General features: G+C 34.3%; 2 protein-coding genes across 3 annotated transcripts; one reads left to right on the top strand and one right to left on the bottom strand.

Moving 5' to 3' along the window:
- Nucleotides 1-1739: 1739 nt before the first annotated feature.
- Nucleotides 1740-11624, top strand: LOC143144740 (putative fatty acyl-CoA reductase CG5065). 2 transcript variants are annotated; one of them, XM_076307473.1, is made up of 9 exons: nucleotides 1743-1985; nucleotides 5950-6208; nucleotides 9513-9676; nucleotides 9767-9902; nucleotides 10029-10228; nucleotides 10305-10557; nucleotides 10663-10853; nucleotides 10970-11227; nucleotides 11315-11624. In XM_076307473.1, exons 2-9 carry the CDS (start codon nucleotides 5957-5959, stop codon nucleotides 11448-11450), a joined length of 1590 nt encoding a protein of 529 aa, XP_076163588.1. In that variant the 5' UTR covers nucleotides 1743-1985; nucleotides 5950-5956; the 3' UTR covers nucleotides 11451-11624. The 2 variants fall into 2 exon arrangements, with proteins under 2 accessions (XP_076163589.1, XP_076163588.1); XM_076307474.1 differs by lacking the exon at nucleotides 11315-11624 and having other exon boundaries at nucleotides 1740-1985; nucleotides 10945-11069.
- Nucleotides 11625-11703: 79 nt separating this feature from the next.
- On the bottom strand, nucleotides 11704-13643 carry Rps3a (ribosomal protein S3A). The gene is made up of 5 exons (XM_076307491.1): nucleotides 13542-13643; nucleotides 12966-13069; nucleotides 12422-12744; nucleotides 12012-12173; nucleotides 11704-11913 (listed from the first exon to the last, which is right to left on the bottom strand). The coding sequence occupies exons 1-5, from the start codon at nucleotides 13601-13603 to the stop codon at nucleotides 11761-11763; spliced, it is 804 nt and encodes a 267-aa protein (XP_076163606.1). The 5' UTR covers nucleotides 13604-13643; the 3' UTR covers nucleotides 11704-11760.
- Nucleotides 13644-14426: the final 783 nt, after the last annotated feature.

Here is a 14426-nt window from a genome sequence, read left to right as displayed (position 1 = left end):
TAATATCATATTTAATTAATTTTATTATATCATATTAATATTTTATTAATTAAGTGTTAATATTCATATTTCGAATATAAATATTAACTACAGAAATCTGTTTCTCTTGACTGTAACGACGACGATACAGATACGATTTTTTCTAATACCAAACGAGATAAAATGCAACGATAAACAAAGAAGGTAATAAAACGTTGCAATTTGATCGCGATCACGGCGCACAGTGAGGTATTGTGTTCACATAAATTATACATAGACAAAAATCTACTCTCGCGCTTATCTGTCAACCGATACTCGACTGCACGCTCCAAACGTAACGTAATTATATTATTACTTCGGTATAACGATCGCTTTTTATCGAGATGCATCGTAGACGTGCGTATTAGAGTAGCTTATTGACACGGTCGAAGCAGAATTGTTATATGATTAAAAACTGCGAGAACCGTGTTGTAAATGTTTACTTCTGCTTTCGTTCGAAACTATTCTGCTGCTATTTCGTAACGCTACGGGCAAATTGTACATTACGTGCCGAAAATATCAGATTGAGCAATTCGAGGAAGAAAGACAAAAAGAAAAGGAAAGAGTTGAGCAAAAACTTGACTCCTTTCTTCGAGATTTACGTAATTTAATAAAGGGCCGGTAGGCTTTGGCAATCTTTCACCAGGATCTCTTTTACACTTGGTGGATCCCCATAAATCGCGTGTTCCTGTTACTCGAGTTTCGTTTCGTCACGTACGCCACTCTCGAGGATCATTCCCAATAACGTTTTAATTATTCGCTCTCCTTACCCTCACAATTATTTCGTTTCAATTGATTAAAAATTATTTTTCAGTATATTTTCTGTTTCTTTTTTCTTAATCCTTTATTTAACGTCAAAAATGCTAACTAAGCAAAATGGTAATTTCGAAAATTATCGATGTTAATTTGCCACGCGAACGAGACTTAAATTATTTGTTCGATTGCGAAAAATTTTGTATCGAAATGGGTCACCATCGTCGTTGTTCGAACTCAGTTTCGGGACCGATACAATGTGCAAAAATCGATGTACTCGACAATAGTAGCTATACGACTATTTTTGTCATTTTTACGATTTGTTACCTTGCACGTGCCTATTTATCCCATCGAACATAAAAAATTATCCCTCTCGTACACATAGGTGCAAGTACGAATGCATTTGGTTGTAGTGCAATGAAACCTCGATACTTGCGCGGAAACCGCGTTCGTTACTTTGGGTCGACAAGTGGAGGGGATGGTCGCTTAGCAACAAGTGTCCACATCGAAAAACAAGATCGGTTGGGTCACACGTTTACGCGAATTTGATTCTTCTTTCCATCTTCGAACCAGTACGAAAATACAATTCGTGCGGCGTTCTATCGTAAGTTCTGTTTTATAACCAGCTTTCCAAAACTACACATCAAGAGGCATCAACTGTAACTGTATAATTTCTAATCGAAGCAAGTATTACGCGACTCGAACGAGTTCCAATATTTTTTTTTCTTTTTATACATACGAGGAATTGAAAACGTTGTTCGAGCACAACGACGCAATTATTTAAATACAAAATTTCGAAGTTGTTTCGTGCGTATTCGTACTGTCCGTTTACATTTCACGGGGTATATACGCATTTGTAGAAATCTAAGTTTTGATCGACTTTGCAATGAATACTACTTACGAATTTTTCTTTCGTCGAAGTTAGAAGACAGAGGAGATCCTTTTGGAGACGAGTGGGGGAAACATGAGTTGGACGAAGAAACGAATACGAAGCAGCATCGGTGACGATGAGCGGCCAGGAAAATATTGGGCTAGGCGTCATGCTTTCTCAGTCTGCAACGGGCTCACCATCGGGGCAAGAACGATCATCGTCCCTAGCCGGTCACTCTTGCTAACAGTCGTGCTTTCGTTTCGTTCGTTCGCCGACCGTATCTGCTAGTGTGACTCGTATATCGGATAAAACGTGAGGCGGAGAAGGATTTTTCTTCTATCTTGTAAGTGTCCACGTTGCGAACGATATCAAATCGTTCTATTTTTTCGCTTTTAGCGACGATTTACTTCACCCTCGCGGGTCGTACAATCATTTTTCAAATATCGTGTTCTTGCGTCTCGTACGATACGATATTGTTCCATCGTTGTCGGGACTTTGCCGATTTACCGGTTGTTCGTTTTATTCTTGTTTCTCTGACAGGATTCCGTGCACGAGACACATAATCCTGGCCGATTAACTTTCTATCGATGATAAAATCGCGCGCCACACCGAATAGATGACATTTTCGAATAAAACAGTCGCTCGCCGTAAACCAGTTTCACATTTTCGCGAATAGGTCTTCGAGTTCGAGATATTTCTGACAAATATGTGCGACATTTATAATACGCGAACATAGATGGAAAAAAAAAAGAACACCGTATCGTAATTAAGAAATATGATGAATTTACGATCATCGATAGTTCGACGTTCGGTTTGTGAGATCGACTTTTATAAAATACATTCGAAATCATTCAGAGCTAGGAGCGCCAAACTTTCTAAGTGAAGCAATACATTAACGTAATAGTAACCGGAATTTTACGATATGTAATACAATGATTCAACGTATTGCGTGGCAGTAAATCGACAGACCAGTGCCGAACCTGTAACAGTGTATACCCAAATAATTTTGAAGTACACGTTAAATATAAATTCAAGCAATTTTGGCGTACGTTCGCTTCTCTCTTTCTTCGCGATGAAATTTGCCAGTAACTAATACCGAGTACCGAGTACGGTACTGCTGACATTAGAAATTAATATTTCAAAGCACAATTCGGAACGATTGATATAACACTTAAGCACCGCGGAGAACATTTTTGCATCTGTTTTAAATAATATTTGTTCGTACAGCGAGACTCGATTCGTCGTGAAGAATACATTTCTCGAAGGAAATTTATCGATTAACGAAATAACTTCAGAGGCGATCGATAAGTATAAACACTTTCGATGTTAGGAATTCGCACGTGAAACACCACCACGCGTGAACGAAGCCGATTCGTACGGGGAAAGTGGCCTACAATTCTCCTATCGCAAAGATCTTTTTACAGTTTGTCCAGTTATGCTACTGTGATTCGAGTTCCTTTGTCAACGCGATATTACGTCCTCGCATCGTCGTAAAAGCTGTTGCGACACACGGGATATTTGCTTAACCGTAATGTTTCTGTTCTCAAACAGATTTTATCTCGTAAAAAAGATTCAGGTCCTGTTACTCGGATAAAATATCCTCTCGGTCCGCTAATCACCTGGCCAACCTCGATACAATTTTTAAATAAAATTCCGTAACTCGATGAAACGTGTTCCGTACACAACGTACGGTTTCGTAAATCGTTCAATTGTGCGACTAAACGAAATTTCGTCGGAATACAACAACGCTGATTAACGAACAATAATCCATCGGGTACTTTTTTCGTTCGTAATTAATAGCACTACGAATTACTTAACATTTGAAATCGAAAGTTCAAAATGTTCTTGACGAGTAGTGAACCATGACGAACACAACTTTGCACTTGTTCAGCATACTCGCGTCTTACGCGATAATTGTACAATTCAAGATCAAACAAAAAAGGGAACGATAAAATTGTTTTCACAATGACGATTGTAAACTTGGTTGAATGTTCTATTACAATTTCAGTGGTTGCTTCGGATAAACAAGTAATTTTGTCATCTTTCTGCAGAATTGAAAAAAAAAGGGAAACGTTTTGCATATTGAAAATGGCAAGTGCACGCATTATTTTTTGTTTGTTTTTACCAAGAAGCGCATTAAGTCACCATTGAAAATCGTTCTTTGGGAGTGTAATATAGCTAGAAAAATGAAAGTGAAACATTTTTTTTGAAACGCTTCTTCGCAACCGCGCGAAAACTTTGAACCCTTAAATATCGAAGTTCAAGCTTTATTGCTAAATAACGGAGAAAGTAATGCCTAATAAAATTAATAGGCCACTAAAACCTAACCTGCGGTTTTCGCGGTTTAACCCTAAGCATGAATAATAAAATTAAATTGAATCTTCGCGTATACTTTTTCGTATTTATTGTTTCGAACACGATAAAATGCTACTTCTTATAGAATTTTAGCTGCAGTGATAAATAACAAAGATTCTTTACAATACGATGGTGGATAAGCTAAAATACATTTGTATCTTGGAAATCGAATCTCTTTAAAAATAATTAAATGTAATTGTTAAATTAACAATAATGCAATTGTTTATATTGTATAACCTACCGATGGATAATCTACCACACCGAGATAAAACACACACCCTGTACACTTCGAAAAGTATAATCAGTGATAATTATATTTTTTGTCGACAACATCGGTCATTTCAATTCGAATTACAAAAAGTTACGTGTTTCGGTTAACAATAATTTCAAAATAACCCACGAATTTCGAAGACGATTCACAAGCAACAGTCGTGTTTCGCCTAATTATTTTACATACTTTGCAACAGGGAGCCTTAACACTGGAACTACCAATGAGGTCGATTTAATCTGTCTCGAACTTCTTTTTAAAATTAATGAATTATTGACGGTGTCCTTGCCTAAAATATTCGTGGACAATTATCGAAATAGATTAACTAATGGTACTCGTAAATTAATTTGCCGTTTCCCCATCTATCTTCGAAGACAGTAGTCTGATACAAATAACAATATGTTCACCGTTGGTAGTTCTGGTGTTAAAAATGTTCGCTCGAGGTGCAACACGCAAAATGCATACCTCGATGCATTTTTCTTCTCTTTTCGCAAGACATTCGCGCACAGGGCTGCGGATAAACAAGGAAAACATTTTAAATTGCCGCCTCCGTTCCATCGCATTTGCCTCAGATGCACCTCGAACATTCTCCGCTCTAATCGCGATACTGATAACATTTGTATTTGTGTAATTCGCGTTGCCAATTACCTCGACGCTCTCCTCGACCGCACGAATTCAAACTCTTCGACATATTTACCACTTTCGTAGGCTGCGTCTCGTGCTTCGATCGTTAGTTACAAACACAGGGCACGATCGAAATTTTAAGAACGAACCGTGCAGAACACTGTTCCATCGAAAGTTGTACAATTTTTGGACATCCTGTGTTGATTTAACGTGTATCGTGTGCTCGTAATTTTTTTTATTTAAATTCTTAAACGTACGAGCGTAACGAATTAACAAAGCTGTAAAAAAGAGAGGTGAGAAAAATATATCGTAAAACGTATACGATGAGTAACCAAAGTATTTGCTCTTTCTTCTTCCTATGAAAATAAACGATTTGTTTGGATATTAATACAAAGTCTCTTCGAAGAAGTTAGATAAAAAATCTGAGAAAAACTGCACGATATTATGCAAAGTGTATGCATATTTAATAGAAACGACCTAAATATAATATCGAGTGATCGATATTATTTGTATAGTCATTCTTTCGTAACATTTACGAAGTACTTATAGAATAACATCTGTCTCATCGTTAATTGTCTCGATCGATTGTACTACGTAGATCGATCTCGATATTCCTTTGCAAAATAAGTTTTAATTGGTATTAAAATTTTACCCATTCGATATTACCAGGTTTTACACGTTAATTACCAGTTTCCATGTTTCGCGATATTCCTTTGGAAAATAATTTTTAATTTTTATCAAAATTTTACTTATTCGATATTAACACGTTGATTATCAGTTTTCCATATTTAAGGATGTCCTCGACGTTCATTTGTTATTTTATAGTATTGTTAACGACAGTAACATTATTTACACTTTAAAGAAACGTTATATATTGGGAACGTCGGTCACCGGTGACCACCATGGCATTTAACGCGTTGCTATTACATTAATTAATATATTTATTTATTCGGCTACATTCTCATTCTTTTCGTTGCCGATGATCGACGAGTTTCGATCGGAGATGAACTGCTAAAAGAAATAAATGGAAAATTTCCAAATATTTTTTTTTTTTTTTCAGATTCAGAATGGCGGACACGATTACCATGACGGAAGAAATCAAAGCGGAAACAAAGGTGGAGGAGGAGATACCCGACAGAATAGCGTTGACCTTCAAAGATCAAAATATTTTGATCACCGGTGGTACCGGTTTTTTGGGAAAAGTAATCACCGAGAAATTTCTCCGATGTCTAACGAACACGAAACAAATTTATATGCTCGTCAGACCAAAGAAAGGGAAAGACCCAAAACATCGCTTGGAAGAAATTTTCAACTCGTCGGTGAGTGTTTAACACGATTTCCAAAAAGATTTTTCCACCGTTTGACTATACTTCTTTTCATCCATTTAAGAGATCAAAGAAGAGATCACCATTTTATTGATCAAAGAGAGAATACGATTGGATAAATATCAAGGGCAAGTTACGAATTCTAACTAAATTTCTACGTATCAAATGTTTTCTCGTTTGAAAATTTAAACCAATTTTTTAACCCTGATCGTACCTCTGAGCCAAAAGTACTAGCTACAAATATATAACTGAAATTATTTCGTTATTTTTAGTTTGGTATTCTTTTCTTTTTTAGTTATTTTCGATTATTCATTATTCTTTTGAACGTTCAATTTCTTATTTTTACAATGGAGGTGACCGGAACAAATAGTACAAGAATCGTCTAAAATTCGATATTAGTATAATTCATCGTTACCGACCGAAACCGACAAATTTCTTAACTTCGAAGTTAATTGAAATTCCTTGTCTACAAAAAGGCAAACACTTTTAAAACCGGCGCCATATCCGAAGCATCTTGAGCAGTATTTCCTAGTTTACTTTACCCCGAAACCAAACCTAGCACCAACGTGACGTAACTACGTAGAAAAAGCAATTAAACTACTTGCGTATACGTAAACAGGTTTTTTGTACGAACCTTTTACTGTTCACAGCTATTATTCCTGACCTAATTCCTATGAGTAACTTCTTCGACGCGTAAAATTAAAAAAGAAAAATTTATCGAATACTGATCGAAGTAATTCGATTAGCAATAATTCAAAAAATAGTGGTAATACAATTTCTTTAAATACTCTTTCCGAGACGTCGATACGTGAAAGATTTTTACTGTACCATACTTCGCGAAATTCGGAGAAAGTGTAAGAGTAAAATAGTGCATCGAGCAGTCTTTGGAATATTTTACAAAATTGTAAAACCAACGAATCAGAACTATTTCATCCAAATCCAATTTAAACACGCTGAAAGATTCAATCTATTTTTATTACGGATGAACTCTGCTTAAAACTGTAATTCGATTTTTTTTTTCAATATTTATCGACGACTCTTCGATCTTTCTTCTTTTCGCAAGTGGTCGCGATGGTAATTTCAATCGTTCAAATTATTTTCATTAACTTTCTTCTCGTCCACGAAACAAATAACGTTTCTACGTTCTTTTAATCCCGTTGAACATAAATTTGTTTTTACACTCGATCTATACAGTGATTGCTTCTAATTTCTTCGCGCGTTAAAAATTATACTCGCAAATTCTACGGGCGAAAGTGCACACTCGGTTCCGTGATTACGTTATGCTAACAAAAAAAAAAAATACGAGTAAGTGAGTCAAGGCCTCGCATCTAATGAGTATGGTGAACAATATTATTATCATAACTATCGAGTCTCGCGCTCGGTGAAAGTTCCTATTCTGTATACGGTGGTGTATTATGACACATCTTTCTAACCGGTGGCAACCAAACCCGGCGCTAACTCAATTATGCATATACGTATAATTTGTACCGTACAGCAAAATATGATAAATGACTGCTCATTGAAAAATGATTCCATGGTGGTAGATTGCGTAGAACAATAACAGAAGACCGCGCGTAGAAAATCTGAAAGTAAATTACTTCGGTCGAGTGGAATGCTTTACACACGTTTAACCCCTGACCAAAGTGACCTAAATTGTTCTTCCAAAGCGTTGTATTTGATTGGTACTTCAACTCGTTGTTTGGTAACATTTCTGGTTTATTCTATTAACTCAACAACTATTCGATAAGTCAATTTATAGTTAGTTACGCAAAGCGTATATTTTGCCTGTTTTTCTTTTTATCTATTACCTGGTCAACGATCTTATCCTGTTACCTAGTCAACGAACACGTTTCGAGTTAACGAAGTGGTACGAGGGAGAAATTTCTAATTTTCTGAAAAACTCGCGACAACGGGTATGAGTTTCTCCAATGAAATTTTTCGAGTTTGGATCACTGTTCATTATAGTTTTTTTTTTTTTTTTTGGATGATTGTTATTTAGTCATTTCGAATTACTCGAACGTTTCGATCGCTCGGGCAACTCTGGACTCGACAGATTGTGAAAACTGAAATACAGCGTTACAGCGACGCGTGTGTTGTAACGCAAACGCGAGGTGTAAACGTCTCTGCTCGAGGAGGATGTATTGTGACATCCCGTACGAAAGAAAGTCAACGGGTCAATCCACATGCGACACCTTATGAATCATTTAATAAGGAAAACATCACAACTTCTACAACTTCCGTGAATTGAACCAACAATCGAGAATAACAATTGCCTCTTTTTCGAAATAAATTAATTTTTCATCGATCACATTGCATCTTGTTCAAATTATACATTTTACGAAACAAATTATAAATTTTCTCATTTCTCTGATAATATACGAGGAGGACGATTCGATTGTTTATCATAATTACCAATTACAAGAATTGGTTAATTAACAACGAACAATATTGCAATTACTTTAAAATAGATGTCTCGTAAGGTCTGGAACGATTTTCTTTAAATTTTCTAATGACAGATGTGTAAATATGATACGTAACTTTTGATTTTACATAAGTAATGATTCATAATGCCATCCTGATAAGAAAAGAAGAGCTTCTTTATCGACTGTATTCCACGACACCTTGGATCTTGATTTTTTAGGAAAAGACCTGTTAAAAGGGAATGTTGGAGTTTACAAGTGCACGAGAAGTTGTTTTAACGAAGCTTTTTTATCGATGAAAAAAGAACGACAACGAAATTTCTAAATAGATCATGCTTGCTTGCGTATGTAAAAAAAAAGTATACGCGTCAAATTGTAAGCAAATTAATGTCCCGCGTCGGATTTCCTTTCTTTTAATGCTGATTCATTGCCGTTTATAAAAATATCTATTAGAAACTCGAGAAATGCGAGAAAACAAGTTTCTTGAGCAGCTGAATTTACTACAGCTCAATTACTACGTAACATGTGAACGAATCACAGTTTCTGTACGCACGAAAGCTAATGACTGTTTCCTACTTTTTCTATAGAAAGTCTTTAATACAATGATAAATGCAGTGTTGCAGTTAGGTACTCTTAATGAAACTTCTAAATGCTTTAATACGCAGATAATTCCAACAAATATAGAAAATACGGAGAAAAAAAAATGCTTAGGTCTGTCAGCGTACTGTGCACTTAACTTAAAAAGATGCAATTATTAAAAATCTTTAACAAAATATACCAAATGAACACATCATTGTACAACTCACACGCATTAATGGCGAAATGTATCGAGTATTGAATTAGAAATCAACTATCAATTTAGAAATCATTTGTTTCAGCTTTTTGAGCAAGTAAAACAGCAAAGAGGATTATCAGAGCTTCAGAAAGCGGTAACAGTCGTAAACGGAGATGTATCACTTCCAGGTCTTGGAATTTCATCGGAAGACAGAAAGATGCTCTGTGAAAAAATTAACATCGTGTACCACGCAGCTGCCACCGTGCGGTAACGTAGTACAAAATATAGTACATGATATAATTCCATGGTACTTAATTGGAAAATACATTATTGAATTTAATCATCGAATTCTTGCAGATTCGATGAGCTATTGAAAAGAGCAGTTCTGTTGAACACGCGTGGCACAAAACAAATGTTGGAACTGGCCAAAGAGATGAAAAATTTAAAACTATTTGCTCACATCAGCACGGCGTATTGTCATCTTGAAGAAAAAGTACAATAATTACGATTGAAAATCGATTAAACGAGATCACACTTTCCTGATGATAACTTTTCATTCTTCAAATATGTAATCACCAAATATCAAAGGAGAGAGTATCGAACTTATGATTTCTTTTAGATCTTGGGAGAAAAACCATATCCTCCGCCAGCTGATCCTCACAAAATAATCAAATGCGTAGAATGGATGGATGATGACGTCGTTGAAGCTATGACCGACAAGATTTTAGGAGACATTCCTAATACGTACGCCTTCACGAAAGCCTTATCCGAAGGTCTCGTCGAAGAATCCATGCCGCACATTCCATCGATCATATTGAGGTACAAAGAACTAATTGACTTCTGTGGAAATTGTACAAATTATTTAATCGTGAATGAATGATACTTTAAATTTTAGACCAAGCATAGTCATACCCATCTGGAAAGAACCAATTCCTGGATGGACAGATAACATCAATGGTCCAACGGGACTTCTAATTGGTGCTGGTAAAGGTGTTATTCGAACAATGCACTGCAATGAAAATGGTTATGCCGACTATGTTCCTGTTGATATTGCTGTGAATGCTATTTTGGCCTGTACTTGGAACTTTGTTTATCTCAAGGATTATGAAAAGAGAGTTTACAACCTTACGAGTAGCAATGAGTTCAAAGTTCGTACTATCATTTCTTACAATAACTAAGATGATACATTGCTAATAACAATAATATCGATATATGTTGCTAATGTTAAAATGGTCTCAACGTGATAATTTTAGGTGTCGTGGGCAGAAATTATCGCGCGTGGTCGAAAAATAACAGAAAAAGTACCTTTAAATGGTGTTGTTTGGTACCCAGGTGGTAGTATGAAGAAGTCGCGATTTATACACAATATATGCGTTCTATTTTTCCATATGATACCCGCTTATTTCATAGACGGACTCATTTTTCTTGCAGGTTATAAACCAATGTGAGTATATTTACAATCCTTTAAGACACCTAACTTTTCAACTAGTAAAAATAAATGATTTCAAAGTCAAAACAATTTAACGATATTAAAGGATATAAAAATCTTACTATACACAGTATGTGTCGTGTGCAACGTCGAATACAAAAAGGTTTCGAAGTCTTCGAGTATTATGCCAACAACCAATGGGACTTTGAAAACACGAATATAGCCGATGTAAGAAATCAATTTAATCGGTTGGAGTATGAAACTTATCAGTTGCACGGAGACGATATGGATATAGACGCATACTTTGAGACGTGTATACGAGCAGCAAGAATGTATATTCTAAATGAACCTCCGGAAACCTTGCCAGCTGCTCGAAGACATTTAAGAATGTAAAAATTTATTTTGTTGAAAATAGTTTCAATGAATATCCTGCTCTAATGAACAGTAAGATTTTTATAAACTTTTTTTTATTACAGTATGTACTGGGTTGATGTATTTACGAAGATACTCTTCTTCATATTCTTAATCTACATGTTGGCATCTTGGAGTAAAAGTTTTAGAGCACTCTTAATAGGTTGCTGGTCGCTTGCCACCCGAGCGCTATCGCACTAATTCATTACTTAGTTTGTAACACTTTTAGTACCTTCATATTGTAATATGACCAAATAAATTACAAATTTTATTTTTAACAATTGCTAGCTTATTTGTAGAAATTGAGCGTCCGTAAGATGTGTTGTTTTATATAAAAATGGTGTTTTCAGTAATAAATATTTACAATTAAAATCAAATTCCTTTATGTAATTTTTAAACCTTTTGAAATACCAAAAGTATATGGGTGAACAAGAAGAATAAAATTGGAAACAAATTTTCGCACTGATACGTGACTTTTATTCATATCAAATATTGTAAGAGAATTACCCCCTTAAACAGATTCCTGTACAGGTGGTTCGTAGCCTTCTGGTCGGTCAACTTTTGAGCCACTTTCTCCCACTTCTTCACTTTTGCTACCTACACCGTCGTTGTGGAGTTCCAACAACTTGCTCAGTTCAAAACGGGGTTTCTTCAATACTTTGACCTGACAAACAAAATTATTATTAAAAACATTGTTACAATTGCCACTGTATCTATAAATATATACATAAATAAGTCAGTCGATAATTTTGGTATACATACTTTACGAATATAAACATCATGAAGTGGGTAAATTCCTTGTGAGGCCTTTTCAATATCTTTGGCCGTAGCATCTGGCAGAAGTTTGCTGACAACACCTTTCAGATCACTTTTTGTAACATCATTTGTGATCGTGTCTACCATCTTTTGCCTAATTTTTTTAACCTAAGCATCAAAATACACATATACATAAGCACTTTTATATATATATTAAATAATCTATCACTTATGTATAAGGATTATAAATGTCGCGACATCGTATATCACTACTCCTTCTTACAAGAGTAATGTGGTAAGAGAGTGCATATTTCTCTATGCAACATCATGTATCACAAAAGTATTAATACAACTTTCATAGATTTTTAGTTGCATATATTGCAAATAAAAAACAATATCCTAATTCAACTACTAACCTGTGCATGTTGAGCATAACATGTTTTCCTGGTACTCAATTGATCTTTATTTGTAAAACCAATGCAGAATACTCTAAGAAGATAACCATCGGTAGTTTTTACATCAACATTAGCTTCAATGAGAGTCTGCCATTTCTTAACCATGGATCTCAATTTGTCTGTAGTCAAATCCATACCATGAAAGTTGGTCAAAACATTACGAAGTTGAACATCTTCCGCGATCAACCTAAATTTACGGAAAGATCTCTCTGCATCACCATCATTCTGCAAATCAGCTAAAGAGACTTCAAATACTCTGTACTTCAGACCTTCAGATGCAATCTCTGTAAAATAAACAAGATATTTAGTTAATAAGATAAAAAAAACTTGGAAAAAAATAAAAATTTGTAGCAGGAACTAATTTTAGTATTTCCATAAATGAAGAAATACCATGGTAAGAATTTGCTTTTCTTTATGCAACATAAAACGCCATATAAAGTATTAAAAGCACTTTTATGGAGCTGGGGTTGCAAATCTTTTTTAAATAATTTTCAAGACATCTTACTTGTTCCTTGAGTTCTGTTAACCAATGTTTTACCAACAAGACGATTGGTAAACATAGATGGTGCCTTAACATCGTACCAATCTTTACGTGTGAAAGGATCAACACTATAACAAAAATGTAATTAGAATAAATTTTTGATGCATAAATTACACTTTAAGGTTAGGTATAACACTATTACATCTTATTAAACACATGATGCAATATTAATATTAATTTAAAACATAAATTATGAAGTATACTTTGGGTATTTCATACCTAACATTTCATTTCATATCATTAGTTCATTCTAATTAAGATTATATTAATATAAATAAACATTGGTAACTAATATTACAAACATCATTTAAGATGCATAGTTACAAAAAAAAGAAATATACATTTTTTCAAATTTATTTTTCATTCAAATAATACTGACAAAAGCAAGGTATTAAACGTGGATTACGTGCAAACATTCGAATGTCAGGTTAGTGGAATCTGCTTTAATATGAAGCATCTTTCCAAATAGGAAGCCGAAAATTATATTTTTAATGTAAAACATATCTGAAGTACAACGGAAGAATAATATAATTTACTTACATCTTCTTCTTTACTCCCTTTTTACCTCCCTTTGAAAGCCCCTTATTTTTACCCACCGCCATGATTAAGGTTACAGAAGGAAAGAAGCACGTTTAGCTAAACCGGAAACAAGCAGAGCTCCCTACTAGTGGTCAATGTATATGTAACTCTGATTGGTTAATATATAACATATATATATATATATATGCTTGCACTCTACATTTTAAACAATCACGTTTTAAAAAGGGTCTATTATTATTTATAATTGTATTACATATTATGTATAAATAAGGTTTTTAAAGTAATGCTTGAATTTTCGCGTCCCTATTCCAATCACTCTTTCTTTATTGCTTAATAATGTAGTAAAATGTCAATGTAAGTAACATGCGTTCCAGAAATTTGCACAAACTGCATATATACGATCTGTATAGAAAACAATTATTTTACTTTATTATAAAATACGTTCTATTATCACGTATAATATATTATTTTATATATTCTAAGATTTATAAAGGTAACATACGTGAAAGTTCTTTTAATATAACAAAACCATTTTTCATTTTCAATTCATTCAGTTTTTCATATAAAATGATTCATATAGAAAACGCGCTAAATGTAAACAAGTACACTAATGTAAAATAAAATATTATTATTATTGTATCATTTTATGAAATATAAAATCTACATATATTTTCATAATGTTAAATTCAAACTAGATATGCATCATTAAGAAAAATAATTATTATTATTCAAGTTACATACGGACTTATTTACCGAATGAATGATTGTGACAAGTCAATCATTTTTTAGGTAATTAATCTATGAAGCAAATATCATTTACCATTGTTTATTTTATGCATTGCAATTCCTACGTGCATTTTAAATAAGAACGAAGTTTTCTGCTAA

Source organism: Ptiloglossa arizonensis, chromosome 3 (genome assembly GCF_051014685.1).
Source record: "Ptiloglossa arizonensis isolate GNS036 chromosome 3, iyPtiAriz1_principal, whole genome shotgun sequence".
Taxonomy (NCBI): Eukaryota; Metazoa; Arthropoda; class Insecta; order Hymenoptera; family Colletidae; genus Ptiloglossa; species Ptiloglossa arizonensis.
Note: the sequence above shows the minus strand (reverse complement) of the source record. Positions and strands in the feature narration are given on the sequence as shown.